The 13,007-nt window shown below is 57.5% G+C and overlaps 5 protein-coding genes across 5 annotated transcripts; 2 read left to right on the top strand and 3 right to left on the bottom strand.

Moving 5' to 3' along the window:
* Positions 1-1,000: 1,000 nt before the first annotated feature.
* On the bottom strand, positions 1,001-2,809 carry BXZ73DRAFT_90550 (PCI-domain-containing protein; the record flags this gene model as incomplete). Its single annotated transcript, XM_048025677.1, has 11 exons — positions 1,001-1,018; positions 1,073-1,141; positions 1,194-1,284; positions 1,337-1,493; positions 1,550-1,697; positions 1,748-1,972; positions 2,028-2,181; positions 2,236-2,377; positions 2,430-2,512; positions 2,570-2,672; positions 2,731-2,809. The coding sequence occupies 11 exons, from the start codon at positions 2,807-2,809 to the stop codon at positions 1,001-1,003; spliced, it is 1,269 nt and encodes a 422-aa protein (XP_047876877.1).
* A 238-nt stretch (positions 2,810-3,047) lies between these two features.
* Positions 3,048-4,419, top strand: BXZ73DRAFT_102307 (PCI-domain-containing protein; the record flags this gene model as incomplete). The annotated part of the gene is made up of 5 exons (XM_048015189.1): positions 3,048-3,180; positions 3,239-3,444; positions 3,501-3,646; positions 3,697-4,025; positions 4,076-4,419. 5 exons carry the CDS (start codon positions 3,048-3,050, stop codon positions 4,417-4,419), a joined length of 1,158 nt encoding a protein of 385 aa, XP_047876876.1.
* Positions 4,420-4,606: 187 nt separating this feature from the next.
* Positions 4,607-5,087, bottom strand: BXZ73DRAFT_102306 (cytochrome c oxidase assembly protein COX16-domain-containing protein; the record flags this gene model as incomplete). The annotated part of the gene is made up of 3 exons (XM_048015188.1): positions 4,607-4,726; positions 4,789-4,857; positions 4,917-5,087. The coding sequence occupies 3 exons, from the start codon at positions 5,085-5,087 to the stop codon at positions 4,607-4,609; spliced, it is 360 nt and encodes a 119-aa protein (XP_047876875.1).
* A 676-nt stretch (positions 5,088-5,763) lies between these two features.
* BXZ73DRAFT_48443 (vacuolar protein sorting-associated protein 41) lies at positions 5,764-8,991 on the top strand (the record flags this gene model as incomplete). The annotated part of the gene is made up of 10 exons (XM_048020056.1): positions 5,764-5,881; positions 5,947-6,203; positions 6,269-7,318; positions 7,374-7,531; positions 7,583-7,820; positions 7,878-8,066; positions 8,118-8,313; positions 8,371-8,607; positions 8,660-8,852; positions 8,916-8,991. Coding segments are annotated over 10 exons (2,712 nt in total), but the record flags the coding sequence as incomplete, so codon positions are not given.
* Positions 8,992-9,529: 538 nt separating this feature from the next.
* On the bottom strand, positions 9,530-10,021 carry BXZ73DRAFT_102304 (uncharacterized protein; the record flags this gene model as incomplete). The annotated part of the gene is made up of 2 exons (XM_048015187.1): positions 9,530-9,938; positions 9,999-10,021. 2 exons carry the CDS (start codon positions 10,019-10,021, stop codon positions 9,530-9,532), a joined length of 432 nt encoding a protein of 143 aa, XP_047876873.1.
* Positions 10,022-13,007: the final 2,986 nt, after the last annotated feature.

The raw sequence follows: 13,007 nt of genomic DNA, 5'->3' as shown, positions 1-13,007 counted from the left end.
ATACCCCCGGTCTAACCTCTCTACCAGGGTGCACGCTTCCTCTATCGCGAAGGCGAGTCCCACGTCGGTGAGATCGTTGACCTCGCGGAGTCCGCCACTATAAGCGGGGTACGCCGATTTCCCCTCCACTTGCACCCTCGCACCCTCGCCCATCGCCCCCCTTCACATGCAGGTCCTGATCAAGCTGCAGTGGGGATGCGGCACCCACACGTGGTTCGGGTTCGAGCAGGTCAAGCAGACTATGTGAGCACCCTCTGCTCCTCTCCTCCGTGTCCAGCGCTGATGCTGACTTCCTCGTAGACTGGCACCGACGTGGCCGCATGTGCACAACCCTCTGAACGCGGTGCCGACTCTACTGAGCCGGCGCGGGCCCATCACGCAGCACTACAACGCCCCTCCGACACCAACGTCGTTTAAGTTCGAGTCGACCGAACGCTTCTGGTGGTGAATTGGCATACGCATGACGTGTATTCTATGTTATACCCTGATACGAGCACTTCGACCGATAGCCTACCAGCGGAAATGTGACATCAACCCGTTTCCTCTAGGCATAACGACGACGTGGTTTCAGGGCGGCCATGGGCCACTTCAGCCAGCAGTCTACAAGGACTCGTTCAAACAACGCCTACATCTCCACAGTAACTCTTCCCATAGGACAGTCACTGATACTCTTCCCCTCACAACGTCAACTTATGAGAAGATGCATGTAACAAATGGCCGGGGCCCGAGACAATTTCGTTGTGTACTTCCCGAGGAAGCAATACACCGCGGAAGCGTGGGGCAGCCCGTGTTTCAAACCGGTCCCCACAGGTGGGTTAGGCGTGTTCAAGAACATGCTCAACCCATTTGTGGTCTTTGATAATGACAGAACGAAGCACTCACACAGCAGTGAATCTCAGCCTGGAACGTGTATCCACCAAGAAAGACATCCTCGGGGAAATATTGATGAAGTCCATCTTTACAAGTGTAAAATACAACTACCGGCCAGGCAAGGATTCCGTCATGCAAGCTTCACAGTCTGCACAAAACCCTCCGTCAGCTTATTCCGACACGGAAATCACGGAATACTTACTTTGGCGTACAGCGAATCCACGACTTTGCCCACTTGCTCGAGCGTGTCAATCGCGGCGCCGTATGTCCGCTGCGCAACTGATGTGAGACATGACTCACAGCAGTATCAAACAACGACTTACATCCGCTTCCGGCTCTTCGAAAATCAGCAAGCATCCTCGGCCTTGGTCAAGAACACCATGGAAGACCTTGTCGAGGATCATTTGTGAAAGTCTGATGGGACGACGGTCAGCTATGATCAAGCACGTCACGCGAAACGACGCACTTGAGCTCCACGGCTTGTCGACTTTGGCCAACCTGCTGCGCAACGTACTCGATCTCGACGACAGAATACGGCTCCACTATCCGGAGGAGGTTTTGCTCGAGCAGCGTGTCGTACAATCCCGATAGGTGTGTCCTGATCGTGGTGTCCGAGGAGAGCTCTACACCGTTCCTCAGCATCAAAGACGCTCATAGGTGCAAGGGAAGGCGTCCGTACCTTGTTGGTAGTCCTTCAGTGCCTTCTCGAAGTCCGCAAGATTCCGCTTCTGGTGAGCTCGTGCAATCGCGCGCATGCTCTCCACGTCACGCAATTGCGCATACTTCGACGCAAGCTTGATTGACAGAAGCGACGTAACATCTTCCGGCTGTCGACATTGAGATCAGTTCGGCTCAAAAAACAAACGATTGGGCATACCAAGTTGAGCATGACCTTGCACAGCAGCATATACTTGAGCGCACCAAGCGCACTTGGATCGTCTTGTGTGCTCAAGTTCTCAAACGTCTCGTAGAAGTAGGAGTATGCGGTGGTATAGTCCTTGTCTTCCGCATGCAGAACGCCGGACTGAAGATCAAGGCGTGCCTGGAGGTGTGGAGGACAGTAGATCGCATTCGCTGCTGTCCGTGAAGATGTCAGTGCCGCCTAGGGTATCGAGTCAGTGCGCCGAGATAGAGAGTCAAGTTTTCCAATGGCGCACCTTCGACTTCGCCAGGTTACCGATCCCACGATATGCGCGACTCTCCAGTAGATGGACTTCGGTAAGAACCATCTTGTCGTCTAACCGCTTAAGCTCAGTGAGGAGGGTCTCAATCATAGCGAGCGCGGGCTTGTACTGCTGTGTGTCCAGCTGCCTGGTGGCGTGCGATCTGAATATATGCGCACATTCGGGGGAGGCGGGTACTCACAAGCTGACGAGCCTTGTCTCCAAACTGTGCTTCAAGAATATCCGCTTCTCCTTCTTAGCCCATTCGATATTTTCCATCAAGACGTCGATCTGAATCTTCTGGCTGTCGGGAATTGCGGTGAAGCAGTCAAGAAGCGTACGGACTGAAGCGAGTGGTCAATACAGGACATTCGGACGGTGGGGAGATGAACATACTGAGTTTGGCGGTCTTGGCCTTCGCGGTCGAAGAAACGAAACCGCGAGACATGGTGATGACTTCAGCGACACCTTTAGCATTCCTGTGAACTTGCGATGAGTCCTGCGTCTACATGCCCTCAGCCACGCCTGAGACTCACTTCTGATCCCGGTAGAGCTCTCCCAGCTTCACGAGAGCGCTTTCCTGGTGGCGGAGCTCAGCCTCCTTCTCTTCCACAGAAGCATGAGGACTGATTGGTGATGCTGTAGTGCGCGCGGTCAGTCGATCGCACCTCCCCTCCGTGCGCGAGCCGAGACTTACCTAGGAGTTCCTTGTAGAGCACCTCTGCGCGCTTAGGGTCCTTCGCGGCTTCGGCCAGAAGTTCCTCCTTGGTAGGCATGATTAGGTGTAGTCGGTGTGAGATGACGGAGGTGGAGAAGGGGCGGAAGTGAGGATGAGGACTCTTGCGCGGCAAGCAGAGGCGAAGGACGCGAGGTGACGCGTCGAAGAGCGTGGGAACAGTCGCGGTACTGACGCGTCGCTTGCAGGCGCTCGCACTCATCTCCAGTGTCCACGCTGCTCTGCAAACCTCTCTCCTCTCGCCAGATAACATAACATCGCGACCAGACGAACACAAAATGGCAGAAGACGCGGTCCTCCCTATCCCGAACCTCACCCTCGCGCAGGACTACTTTGTCCTGTCCTCCCCATCTCTCGCGCATCTGCATGAGACCGCGCGCAAGTCCCTCCTTGAGGGCATTCAAGCTGACCGTACGCGCTCTGTAACTCGCGGGCATGTGCGTAGTGCTTATTTTAGGGATGCGTACAGATATGGCGCCATACTACCGCATCGTGACCTCCACCTCCGCGCTGCCACTGGACCAGCCTCTTCTCGAGCGTATGGAGAAGGAGAACAAGGACGAGCTGGACAAGATTGACGAGCGTCTTGAAGAGGCCAAGAAAACGGAAGGAGAGACGGACATCGCGGACGCGCTCCGTGCGCGCGCGAACTATTTGACCAAGATCGGGGAAAAGGTGAGTCGTGCTACCCACAAACACATGGTGCGCGCATACGAACGCGGAATTTGCAGGACAAGTCGGTAGAGGCGCAGAAGGTGGCCTTGGAGAAAACCCCGGGACTGGGTTCGAGGATAGACATCGTGCTCACTCTCATCCGAATCGGCCTCTTCTTCGGGGACCATGAGTTAATCACTCGGTACCTTGAGCAGGCGGAAGAGTATGTCATGTTGTTCCTAAATTTCATGCACTGCTGAGCACCCGCTTCAGGCTTGTGGAGAAGGGTGGTGACTGGGATCGGAGAAACCGTCTGAAGGTGTACCGTGGCCTGCACATGCTGTCAATCCGACAATTCAAGCGCGGCGGCGAACTCCTCCTCGATGCCCTGTCAACGTTCACCGCCACCGAGCTCATCTCCTACAACGACTTCGTGGCGGCCACCATCATCGCCAACGTCCTGACACTCAGCCGAACAGACCTCAAGAAGAAGCTCATTGTCGCACCAGAAGTCATCCAAGTCCTCCCCGAGCTGCCAACACTATCCGACCTCATGAAGAACCTGTACAATTCGCATTATGACAAATTTTTCATTGCACTCGGTCCGTCAGCCGCCGGTTCGTCGCGTCATCTCGCACTGACACGCATGCAGCCGCCCTGGAACAAACACATCTGCAACCCAACCGCCTACTGGCCCCGCACTCGCGCTTCTACGTCCGCGAAATGCGGATCCTCGCCTACAACCAGCTCCTCGAGTCGTACCGCAGTCTCACCCTCGACAGCCTGGCACGGTCATTTGGCGTCAGTGTCGACTTCGTTGACAGCGAGCTGTCCCGGTTCATTGCATCTGGGCGGCTACACTGCACGATCGATAAAGTGAACGGCGTGGTGGAGACGAACCGACCGTCAGTGAAGAACGCCCAGTACGAGACTGTCATCCGACAGGGTGACATCCTCTTGAGCGCGGTGCAGAGGTTGAGCAAGGTGCTATATTGATGGTGGCGACCTCGCGCGTGCCGGAATCTTTGTTGTATTGTAGCTAGCTTTTGATATGGACGTCTTTCGAATATCCAGACTTGATTCTGTGCGCGTGTCCGAGGACATAAACAAATTAAGAACATGTGACAGTGGGTAAGCTATGGTACAATGAGCTGGTCGAGAGCCAAAGCGAGAGTGGGGGATATTATGGAGACTTCTTCGGGTCTGCTGGAGGTTCTGGCGGCGGAACGCCCCACTCCGGTAACCCTTTCGGTCGCTGAATGCGCTTAGGCTCCCAATCGTGTTCTGCGGTCGCGTTGAGTTTCTGTTCCGCAAATATTCACGTTCACAAGTCGAAGCCAGCGTGCGCGCATGTAGTGTGCTCACGAAGTACTCTTCCCGGATGTCGAACTTCTTCCTGTCCTGCGCCAACCTGAGCTCCTGCTCCTTCGTCATCTACCGCACCAGCCGGGAGGTTAAACGCATCCTATGGTGCAAGAAGCGAATATACGCACCGCAGAAACCTTTTGCGACTGCAGGTCGTACTTCGTCTGCGTGAAGTTCTGCATCGCGAAGGACGCGCCGACGACGATGAGCACGAACGGCACGCCGAACAGCGCGGGGTACCGCTTGAGAAGTCTGCTGTAACCGGGCGCGTTGAGCGACGTTGATCGGAAGACGGCCATGTATTCTAGGACGCAGAGCACACGAAGTGTTTCAAGCGTCGAGGTCTTGTATCTGCACCGCGAGGGCGGTAGGACTCGGAGGAATGGTGGTGGTGGTGGGAGGGACGGAATGGGCGCCTGAATCACGGAAGCTCGCCTGGATCAGCGACCGCGCGTCATCCGCGCGCCCTCGCTCCGCCTGTCCTGCGCCGACGACTGCGCCTTGCTGCTCTCCGATTCTGGCTGGCCTGACTCCTGTATGAGCCTCCAGTGAACTGCTATGCGCGCGATGCCGGCTACGGAAGAGGACGGCGTTTTGGACCGCATGGTGACCGCAAGCCCGGACAACATGGAGGAGGTCGAGGTCGTGGACGGACATGCGAATGGGAACGGATCAGCGCATCCGGAAGGGGCGGAGGGCAGCAGCGAGGAGGACGAAGAAGAGACCAGCGAAGAGGATGACGAGGACGAGGAAGAGGACGAGGACGAGGACGAGGAGGACGATGAGGAAGACGAAGACGAGCCGGCACTCAAGTACGAGCGGCTGGGTGGTATGGTGAGCCAGCTGCTGAGGAGAGACTCTGCATCCGCACTCGCATATTCCAATCAACGGCTGGTATGTTTCTTGTGTTTCTTCCGGGGCGGCCGCTCCTGACTCTGCTCATCCGCACAGGCATTGGGCACACATGCAGGAAAGCTTCATCTCTTGGACCTCGCCGGGCAGCTCGTCAAATCGTTCGCGGCCCATACGGCCTCGATAATGGACATCTCTCTCGACATTACCGGCGACTGGATTGCGACGGCATCTATAGACGGTGAGTGTATCCCATGCAGGATTCACTCCCTTCCCTCAATGCGCCCCCTTCCTTCCGTGCCGTAGGACAGGTCGCGGTTTACTCGATATCCCAGCCCGATTCGCACGTCTTTAACCTCAAACGGCCCGTCCGCACTGTCGCGCTGGAGCCCAACTTTGCGAAGAGCAGCACGCGATCGCTCATTTCCGGCGGTATGGCCGGCAACCTCGTCCTGCACGAGAAGGGCTGGCTCGGCTATAAGGAGACGATTCTTCACTCTGGCGAAGGGCCAATCTGGCAAGTCCGATGGAGGGAGAATCTCGTCGCGTGGGCAAACGATTTGGTGTGTGTCCTCCCTCCACCAGAGCATGTGCGCGTATTGACGACGTGAACGTCTGTCCTTCGCAGGGAGTCAAAATCTACGATACCACCTCCCAATCACGCATCACTTTCATCGACCGCCATGCGGACAGTCCTCGCGGAGACTTGTTCAAGTGCACGCTTCATTGGCAAGACGAGAGCACGCTCCTCATTGGGTGGGCGGACCAAATCAAGGTCGCTCGTGTCCGCGCACGCCCACGCAAATCTACTTCTGCCCCAAATCTCCCCCCTCTCCTCGTCGAGATCACTGCAGTATTCCAGCTTGACTGCATGATCTCTGGCATCGTCCCCCACCCCATGTCCCCTTCACCCAGCTCCCCCAACGCCCCGGCTGCACCCGCACAGAAGAACGGCTCAGTGCGCTCCGCGGCCCCCCCTGTGCTCACCGCATTTCTCGTCGTCGCCTATACCCCGACCGATGCCTCGCTTCTCACAGGCGCCGAAGGTGAGGCCGCGAGCGACCGTGCCGCTCAAGCACGCAAGCTTGCGGAGCGTCCAGAGCTCCGCATCATCTCCCGCGGGGGCGAGGAGCTCGCAGCGGACGCGCTTGGGATCAGCGGGTTCGAGCGGTGCGGGTGCAACGACTACGTCCTCGTCGACGTCGAGCCCGGGCCCGTCAAGGCCGGCGCAAACGGGGCCGGCTCTAGCGGGGCTGGGGCGGACGAGCGGTTCTACGTCGTGCTCAGCCCGCAGGACCTCGTTGTCGTCCGCCCGCGGGACTGGCGCGACCACGTCGCGTGGCTCGTCGAGCGCAAGCAATATGAAGAGGCCTTAAACGTCATCGAGCGCATGGGAAATGAGCAAGGCACGGGCGCGGAGAAGGACGAGCTAGACGCGGTGACCATCGGACAGCGATACGTCGAGCATCTGGTCGGTGAGGGCGACTTCGAAAAAGCCGCCCGGCTCTGTCCGAAGGTGTGCGGGCAGGACACGAAGCGGTGGGAGGATTGGATTTTCGTCTTCGCGCAGAAGCAACACTTGCAAGCGATCATCCCGTTCGTGCCCACGGAGTCGCCTACGCTGGACCAGATGGTGTATGGGATGGTGCTCGCCCACTTCGTCAAGCATGATCGGCAGGTGGGTTTGCTTCCTTCAGGGTTTGACTGTGTATGCTAAGCCGACCCTTTGACAGACGCTATTGCAAACTATCAAGACATGGCCAAAGGGCATCTATGATATCTCCGCCGTCATCGTCTTGGTCCAGTCCGAGCTCGACCACGCTCCATCCTCGTCTTCTATGAAACCCACGGGCCCCGACACGATCATCCTCATGGAGTGTCTCGCCGAATTGTGGGTCCCGTCGTGATATCTACCGATGCACCATTGCTCACGACATTCCAGGTACACCCTCAATCGTCAGCCTGGCAAGGCACTTCCATACTTCCTTCGCCTGCGGCGTCCGAACGTCTTCGACCTTATCCGCGATAACAACCTATTCACGGACGTACAGGATCAAGCGCTCCTTCTCGTCGAGTTCGACCAGGAACTCCGCGAGAAGCAGAAGCAGGCCGGAGAAGATATCGACACCGACCCCGTAGCAGCGATTACGCTTCTCGTGGATCACATACACTCCATCCCGGTACACCTTTCGCGACTTTCTCGCCCGTCTGCTCCCGCATGCTGACAGCGTTCACAGATGACCAGGGTGGTTCAACAGCTGGAGAGCCGACCGTACTACCTCTTCCTTTACCTCAACTCCCTGTTCCAGAAGGATCCCCATCTGGCGTCACCGTACGCCGACACGCATGTCAAGCTATATGCAGAGTACGCACCACGCAAGCTCATCGACTTCCTCCGCGCGAGCAACTACTACAATCTGGAAGCGGTAGGTGTCCTGGTTGTATGGCTGTGCGTCTGCTCAAACCCGATGATCTAGGCATACAACGTCTGCAACGAGCGTGACCTGGTTCTGGAGATGGTATTCCTGCTGGGCCGCATGGGCAACAACAAGAAGGCGCTGTACCTCATTATCGACCGGCTCGGCGACGTCAATCGCGCGATCGACTTCGCCAAGGAGCAGCATGATGACGACCTCTGGGAAGACTTGCTCCGCTATTCCGAGACAAGGCCTGGTGAGCTCCCTTCCTATACTCTCAACACCAGCTGACTCACACACTTGCCCGTGACAGCCTTTATTCGCGGTTTACTCGAGAATGTCGGCGCGGAAATTGACCCCATTCGGCTCATTCGGCGCATCAAGAATGGACTCGAGATCCCAGGTCTCAAGCCGGCGCTCATCAAGATCCTCCACGACTTCAATCTCCAAGTCTCGCTCTTGGAGGGCTGTCAGACGATCCTGAACGGCGACTGCGCGGACCTCGCCCACGAGCTCCATCGGAGTCAGACGAGCGGTTTCTTCCTCAGTGGTGAGTCTCTCCCGGCCGCTCCTGGTGGTATCTGCTAATGCAAGATGTACAGCGAGAACCCCGTGTCCGGTCTGCGGCAACTCGCTCGCGCAGACGCCGCACGGGCTCAACCTGCTCTTCCTCTGCCGACACGTCGTGCACGCGCACTGCGTCAGAGACGACGTCGAGCTCCCACACCAGCCCGACCCGGCGCTCATTGGGATGGGCATCGGCGGCCAGCCCGGTGTCGGCGGCAAGATCTCGTTGTGAGTAGTCCCTGCTTGACTGCGCTCGTGGCGATACTCATGATCTTCGACTCTTCGTCGCAGCACGGCGATCCTGCGCGCGAGGATCAACACGGGCTGCCCGGTCTGCCACAAACGCAGCGAGGGGCAATGGACTTGACGGACGGAACCACCTCTCACATTCGCTGTGCACCTCTATGTACACGAGCCAAGTTACCCCGCTGCGCGCTCTGATACCTCCATACTCTACTGTACATGCTGCCTGTTCAACGTTCAACGTCTATCCGGAATCTGGACACCATTCGTGATGAGCGGGGCACGGTCTGCAGTGTCAACCACCAGGGGACGCGAGGAGGTAAATGGGAGGCTCTTCCGGAATGCCCTGCCACACGACGGGAACCCTGTCCACTCCCTCCACCGCCAAAATGCTGGGTATTTTGTGTGGGGCCAGAGGAGACCAACACGCGAGGAACGCGAAGCTATGTGTTGAATTGGGCTCAATGAGCATGCAAAAAGCGTACGGAACTTCGACAATTGAATCCTAACATCATGGTTCGACTACATAGACATACATCCATTCACGGAAACATGCGTGCGTAAACAAGTGCCAAAATCTGCGAGCCGCTGAGGTGCCGACGAGGGAAGGTCTGAGCGACGATCTCTGCAGCAGAGCACCGGCGTACCTTTGCAGGCGGGGCTCAAAGGTTAGCGCCTCTCATAGCCGTTTTCTCGCCCCGCATCCACTTGGGTGGACCGTTGAGCTCCAAGGACTCGATCCACGCGTCGAAGTTTCCCATGCGTGGACGGAAGTCCACGACTTTGCGCGTCCCGTCTCTGCGGAGGTTGTTCATGGCCAGCATGATGAAGATCGGGCCGTCGTTGCCTTCGACAATGTCTTTGGTGTCGACGTGACAAAAGAAGACCGCCATTTCAGGCACTCCCGCCCGGTCCGCAGATGCGAGGATGGCGTCCATGATCATCAAATCAGACCTCTGAGGACGAATAATTTCTCGAAAGTGGTCGCGGTTGGATGATTCGACGATATAGCCGTAGATGGCGGGGTCCTTGCGCAGGCGGGGCGGCACAGGGGGGATGTCGCCTCCAATGCTTCAATCGCGTAGGAGTCAGGAGCGGGACTCGAGCGGCAAGTTCGACATAGGAACGCACCGTTCTCTTTTTTTGCCGACCATATGGACAGAAGATAGAGAGTGGGATGTGTTAGTCGAGAGGGGGCTGGAGAGGGTGGCGGCGGAGGCTGTCAAAGGAAGCGTCTCCATACCAAGATCGCTTGGTCTTGGTAGTACCCCATGTCGTGGACCATAACCCTGCGCGAGTCAATGAAAGCAGCGAGGACGCGGCTCCTCCTGCAAATTGGCACGCAGACCTGTCGCGCGCTGTGAATTGCCCTGGGCATACTGCAGGAGAGGGCGGGAAGAAGGGCGGGAAATCCAATAAAATCCGACAAATCACCCCTTCCCTCCCAACAAACCGCTCGCCCCGTGTGGAACGTCGTCTCCCGTAAGTTTGTGCGCCGCGATCGCCCCGCGCCCGCCGTCGAACGCGAGCAGCAGCTTCGTTAGAAGGTTGGCCAGGTGACGAGTCGGCGTCGATACTGCCACCCCAGACCACCACCCAGCAAGCAGAGCTCACCCTGCGTCAGCCGCGGCCTCCCATGGGAGGCTTCTCAGCCACGGTGGGCCGGGCGGTGGGCCGAATGCGTTCGATGCTGCAGAGGGTGAGGAAGTTTCGTCGGCACAAGTCGCTAGATGAGCGTCAGTAGGTGTTATCTCGGATCAATACTCAAGAGTGAGAATTGCGTTGCTCGATACAGTAAAACAATCAAAAGCCAGTGACCGGATGCTAGGACTCTGCCCTGTGGTTCGGCGGCCCGTATGTGTGCACGAGCATGACTGCCCGTCAAAGTGCGCGATGGAGCGCAGGCCGTAGCGCGCGGAGGCGACGGGCCGCAGCGGGTATTGAACGCTACAACCGTTTGCATCTGAACCCGGAATCGCGCGTTTCAGGCTTTGTTTATTTGGTTCCTCGCGATTTCGTCCCAAAAAGGCAACCTAGAAGCGCCTGTTCATGCGTCCGCGCCCTGCGCTACTAGCCTGCACTGTGCTCTGGCGTGCTTGCACGTCGCTCTAGCATTCTTACCTCTCTGTGTCTCTATTCTTGAAACCTGGCGTGTCACGGTACCTGAAACTTCCTGGATATCGCCTGTCCCACTCTTCCAGCAAGCCAATGGCACTGCGGATCGGTATCCTCAAGGTGGTGGCTGACCCACATCCTGGTTGGTGTGTATCCACTGGCGCTGGTATGTGGACGATCATACCAATTGGCGGAAGTGGGGATGGTCGGAACGGAGCCTGCCGTGCGTACGGAGCGAGTCATTTCAACAAGGTCACGTTTCTCTATCCTACATATCTGCGCCTCCAATGCACGGAATTATTGCACTTGATGTCTTTGAGGGCTGCCGCACTGTCAACAAAGCGGAGGGTGAGGGTGCGGCGACGAGCTGGCATGGGCATCTGAGAGTGCGCTGGTGGTGGAATTGCGAGCCGTCTCTTGTCAATGCGTACATACAGAGAACACTCCACGATACCCCCGCCGTACACACACCCTCTCCCCCGTAACTCATTACAGCCGCTCTCAAGAACAAACCTGCCATATTCCTCGACGAGCTTCAGCAACACCTCTTTTAGCTCACTGGAACCAATACGTCTCTAGCCACCTTGTCGCACGCCCTACGTGAGCTTGTCCTTCACACAAGTGACGGAAGAAGATCTCGGAGGTTGTTGCGGAGCGGAATGAGCTTCTGCGTTTCACATGGATTGCGGAGTGGGGGGATTCGCCAGTGGAGTGACTCATTTGGGTGGATGGATCGAGCGCGGCCAGTCTGGTCGAAGCATGTCAAGAAGCTGATTTTGTTGAAGTTGAGACAGGGCCGAGCCTGGCCATGGCCATGGTATGTTCCCGGTCACCTACAGACTCCCATTCCCCTGCGCTGTTGTCTACACGTATTTCCGCTGTAATTGTACGTGTCCCCACCCCGGCAGCCACCTTACTTATCGACTCCGAGACTAAGGTATATCCAATGGATTTGTCACAGTCAATGAGCTTGGAGATCTCGTCGCGCGTGAGCAGGCGCTTCTCGGCTGCCTTTTTGGGACGAAATCGCGAGGAACCAAATAAACAAAGCCTGAAACGCGCGATTCCGGGTTCAGATGCAAACGGCTGTAAGCGCGACGAGGTCGGGCGCGGGGAGGACGTCGTAGGGGAGCACCGCGGGCGGGGCGTCGGGTGAGAGAGACACGCCGTCCTCCATGCGGTGTGAGGGCCGGCTAAAGTTGGATCCGAGAGTCGGTCGGTGCGCGGAGGAGGCGGAGGTCGGTGTATGTTCTGGCTGGATACTGGTCTATATGCATATGCCAATGTCCACTCATGCCCTTGGGCGAAGGCTCTGTTGACAGACCGCAGTGCAGTGGTAAGCCTGAAGCAGGGGTTAGATCGAAGCAGTGGTGGCCGTTATCGATCAGTGACAGCTTCAACCCGCTCCGAGAACGCGTCGACGGCGTGACCATGCTGCTGCACGCGGTTGCGTGGGCGATCGCGGAACACCAAAACACAGCGTCAGCAAGCTCTGGACGAGGAACACGGAGACGATACGACGAAGCGCACGGGTGGAGAAGAGCACACGAGCACGAGTAGGATCGCCCACAGATCCCACGACGGTCGGCGCGCACCCGGGAAGACTTGTCCCCAGTCCGCGCCGACACAGGGCTCGAGAAGCGGAAAGGCCTCGTCTTCTCCACGCACGCGTTCTTGGACATCGTCCAGTCCGCACGCCACCGTCCAGTGGGCGCGTACCTACCGCGAGAAGCACCGTTGAAACGTTGACGGGCCTCCCACGCCAGGCTCGCACAGATTGTCCTCTGGGCTCGGACTTGCGTACGTCGAAGAACACAGGCAGACAAATCAGCCAAGTCGACATCCATCAAAGGGATCGAGGCCCGGTTGTTGGGACAGCACAAATACAATTAGGGGGTGGTCATGTAAGTGTCGTGAAATGCGCGTGAGATCGATGTTGGGGGCAGCCCGGGGCGGAACGGGGGTGGGAGCGGGGTGGGGATGCGGGGGTGGAGATGGGAGTGAGATGGGATGAAAGTCTAGTAG

This window comes from Epithele typhae, assembly GCF_022376455.1.
Source record: "Epithele typhae strain CBS 203.58 chromosome Unknown BXZ73scaffold_31, whole genome shotgun sequence".
Lineage (NCBI taxonomy): Eukaryota > Fungi > Basidiomycota > Agaricomycetes > Polyporales > Epitheliaceae > Epithele > Epithele typhae.
This window is presented reverse-complemented; position numbering and strand designations above follow the sequence as displayed.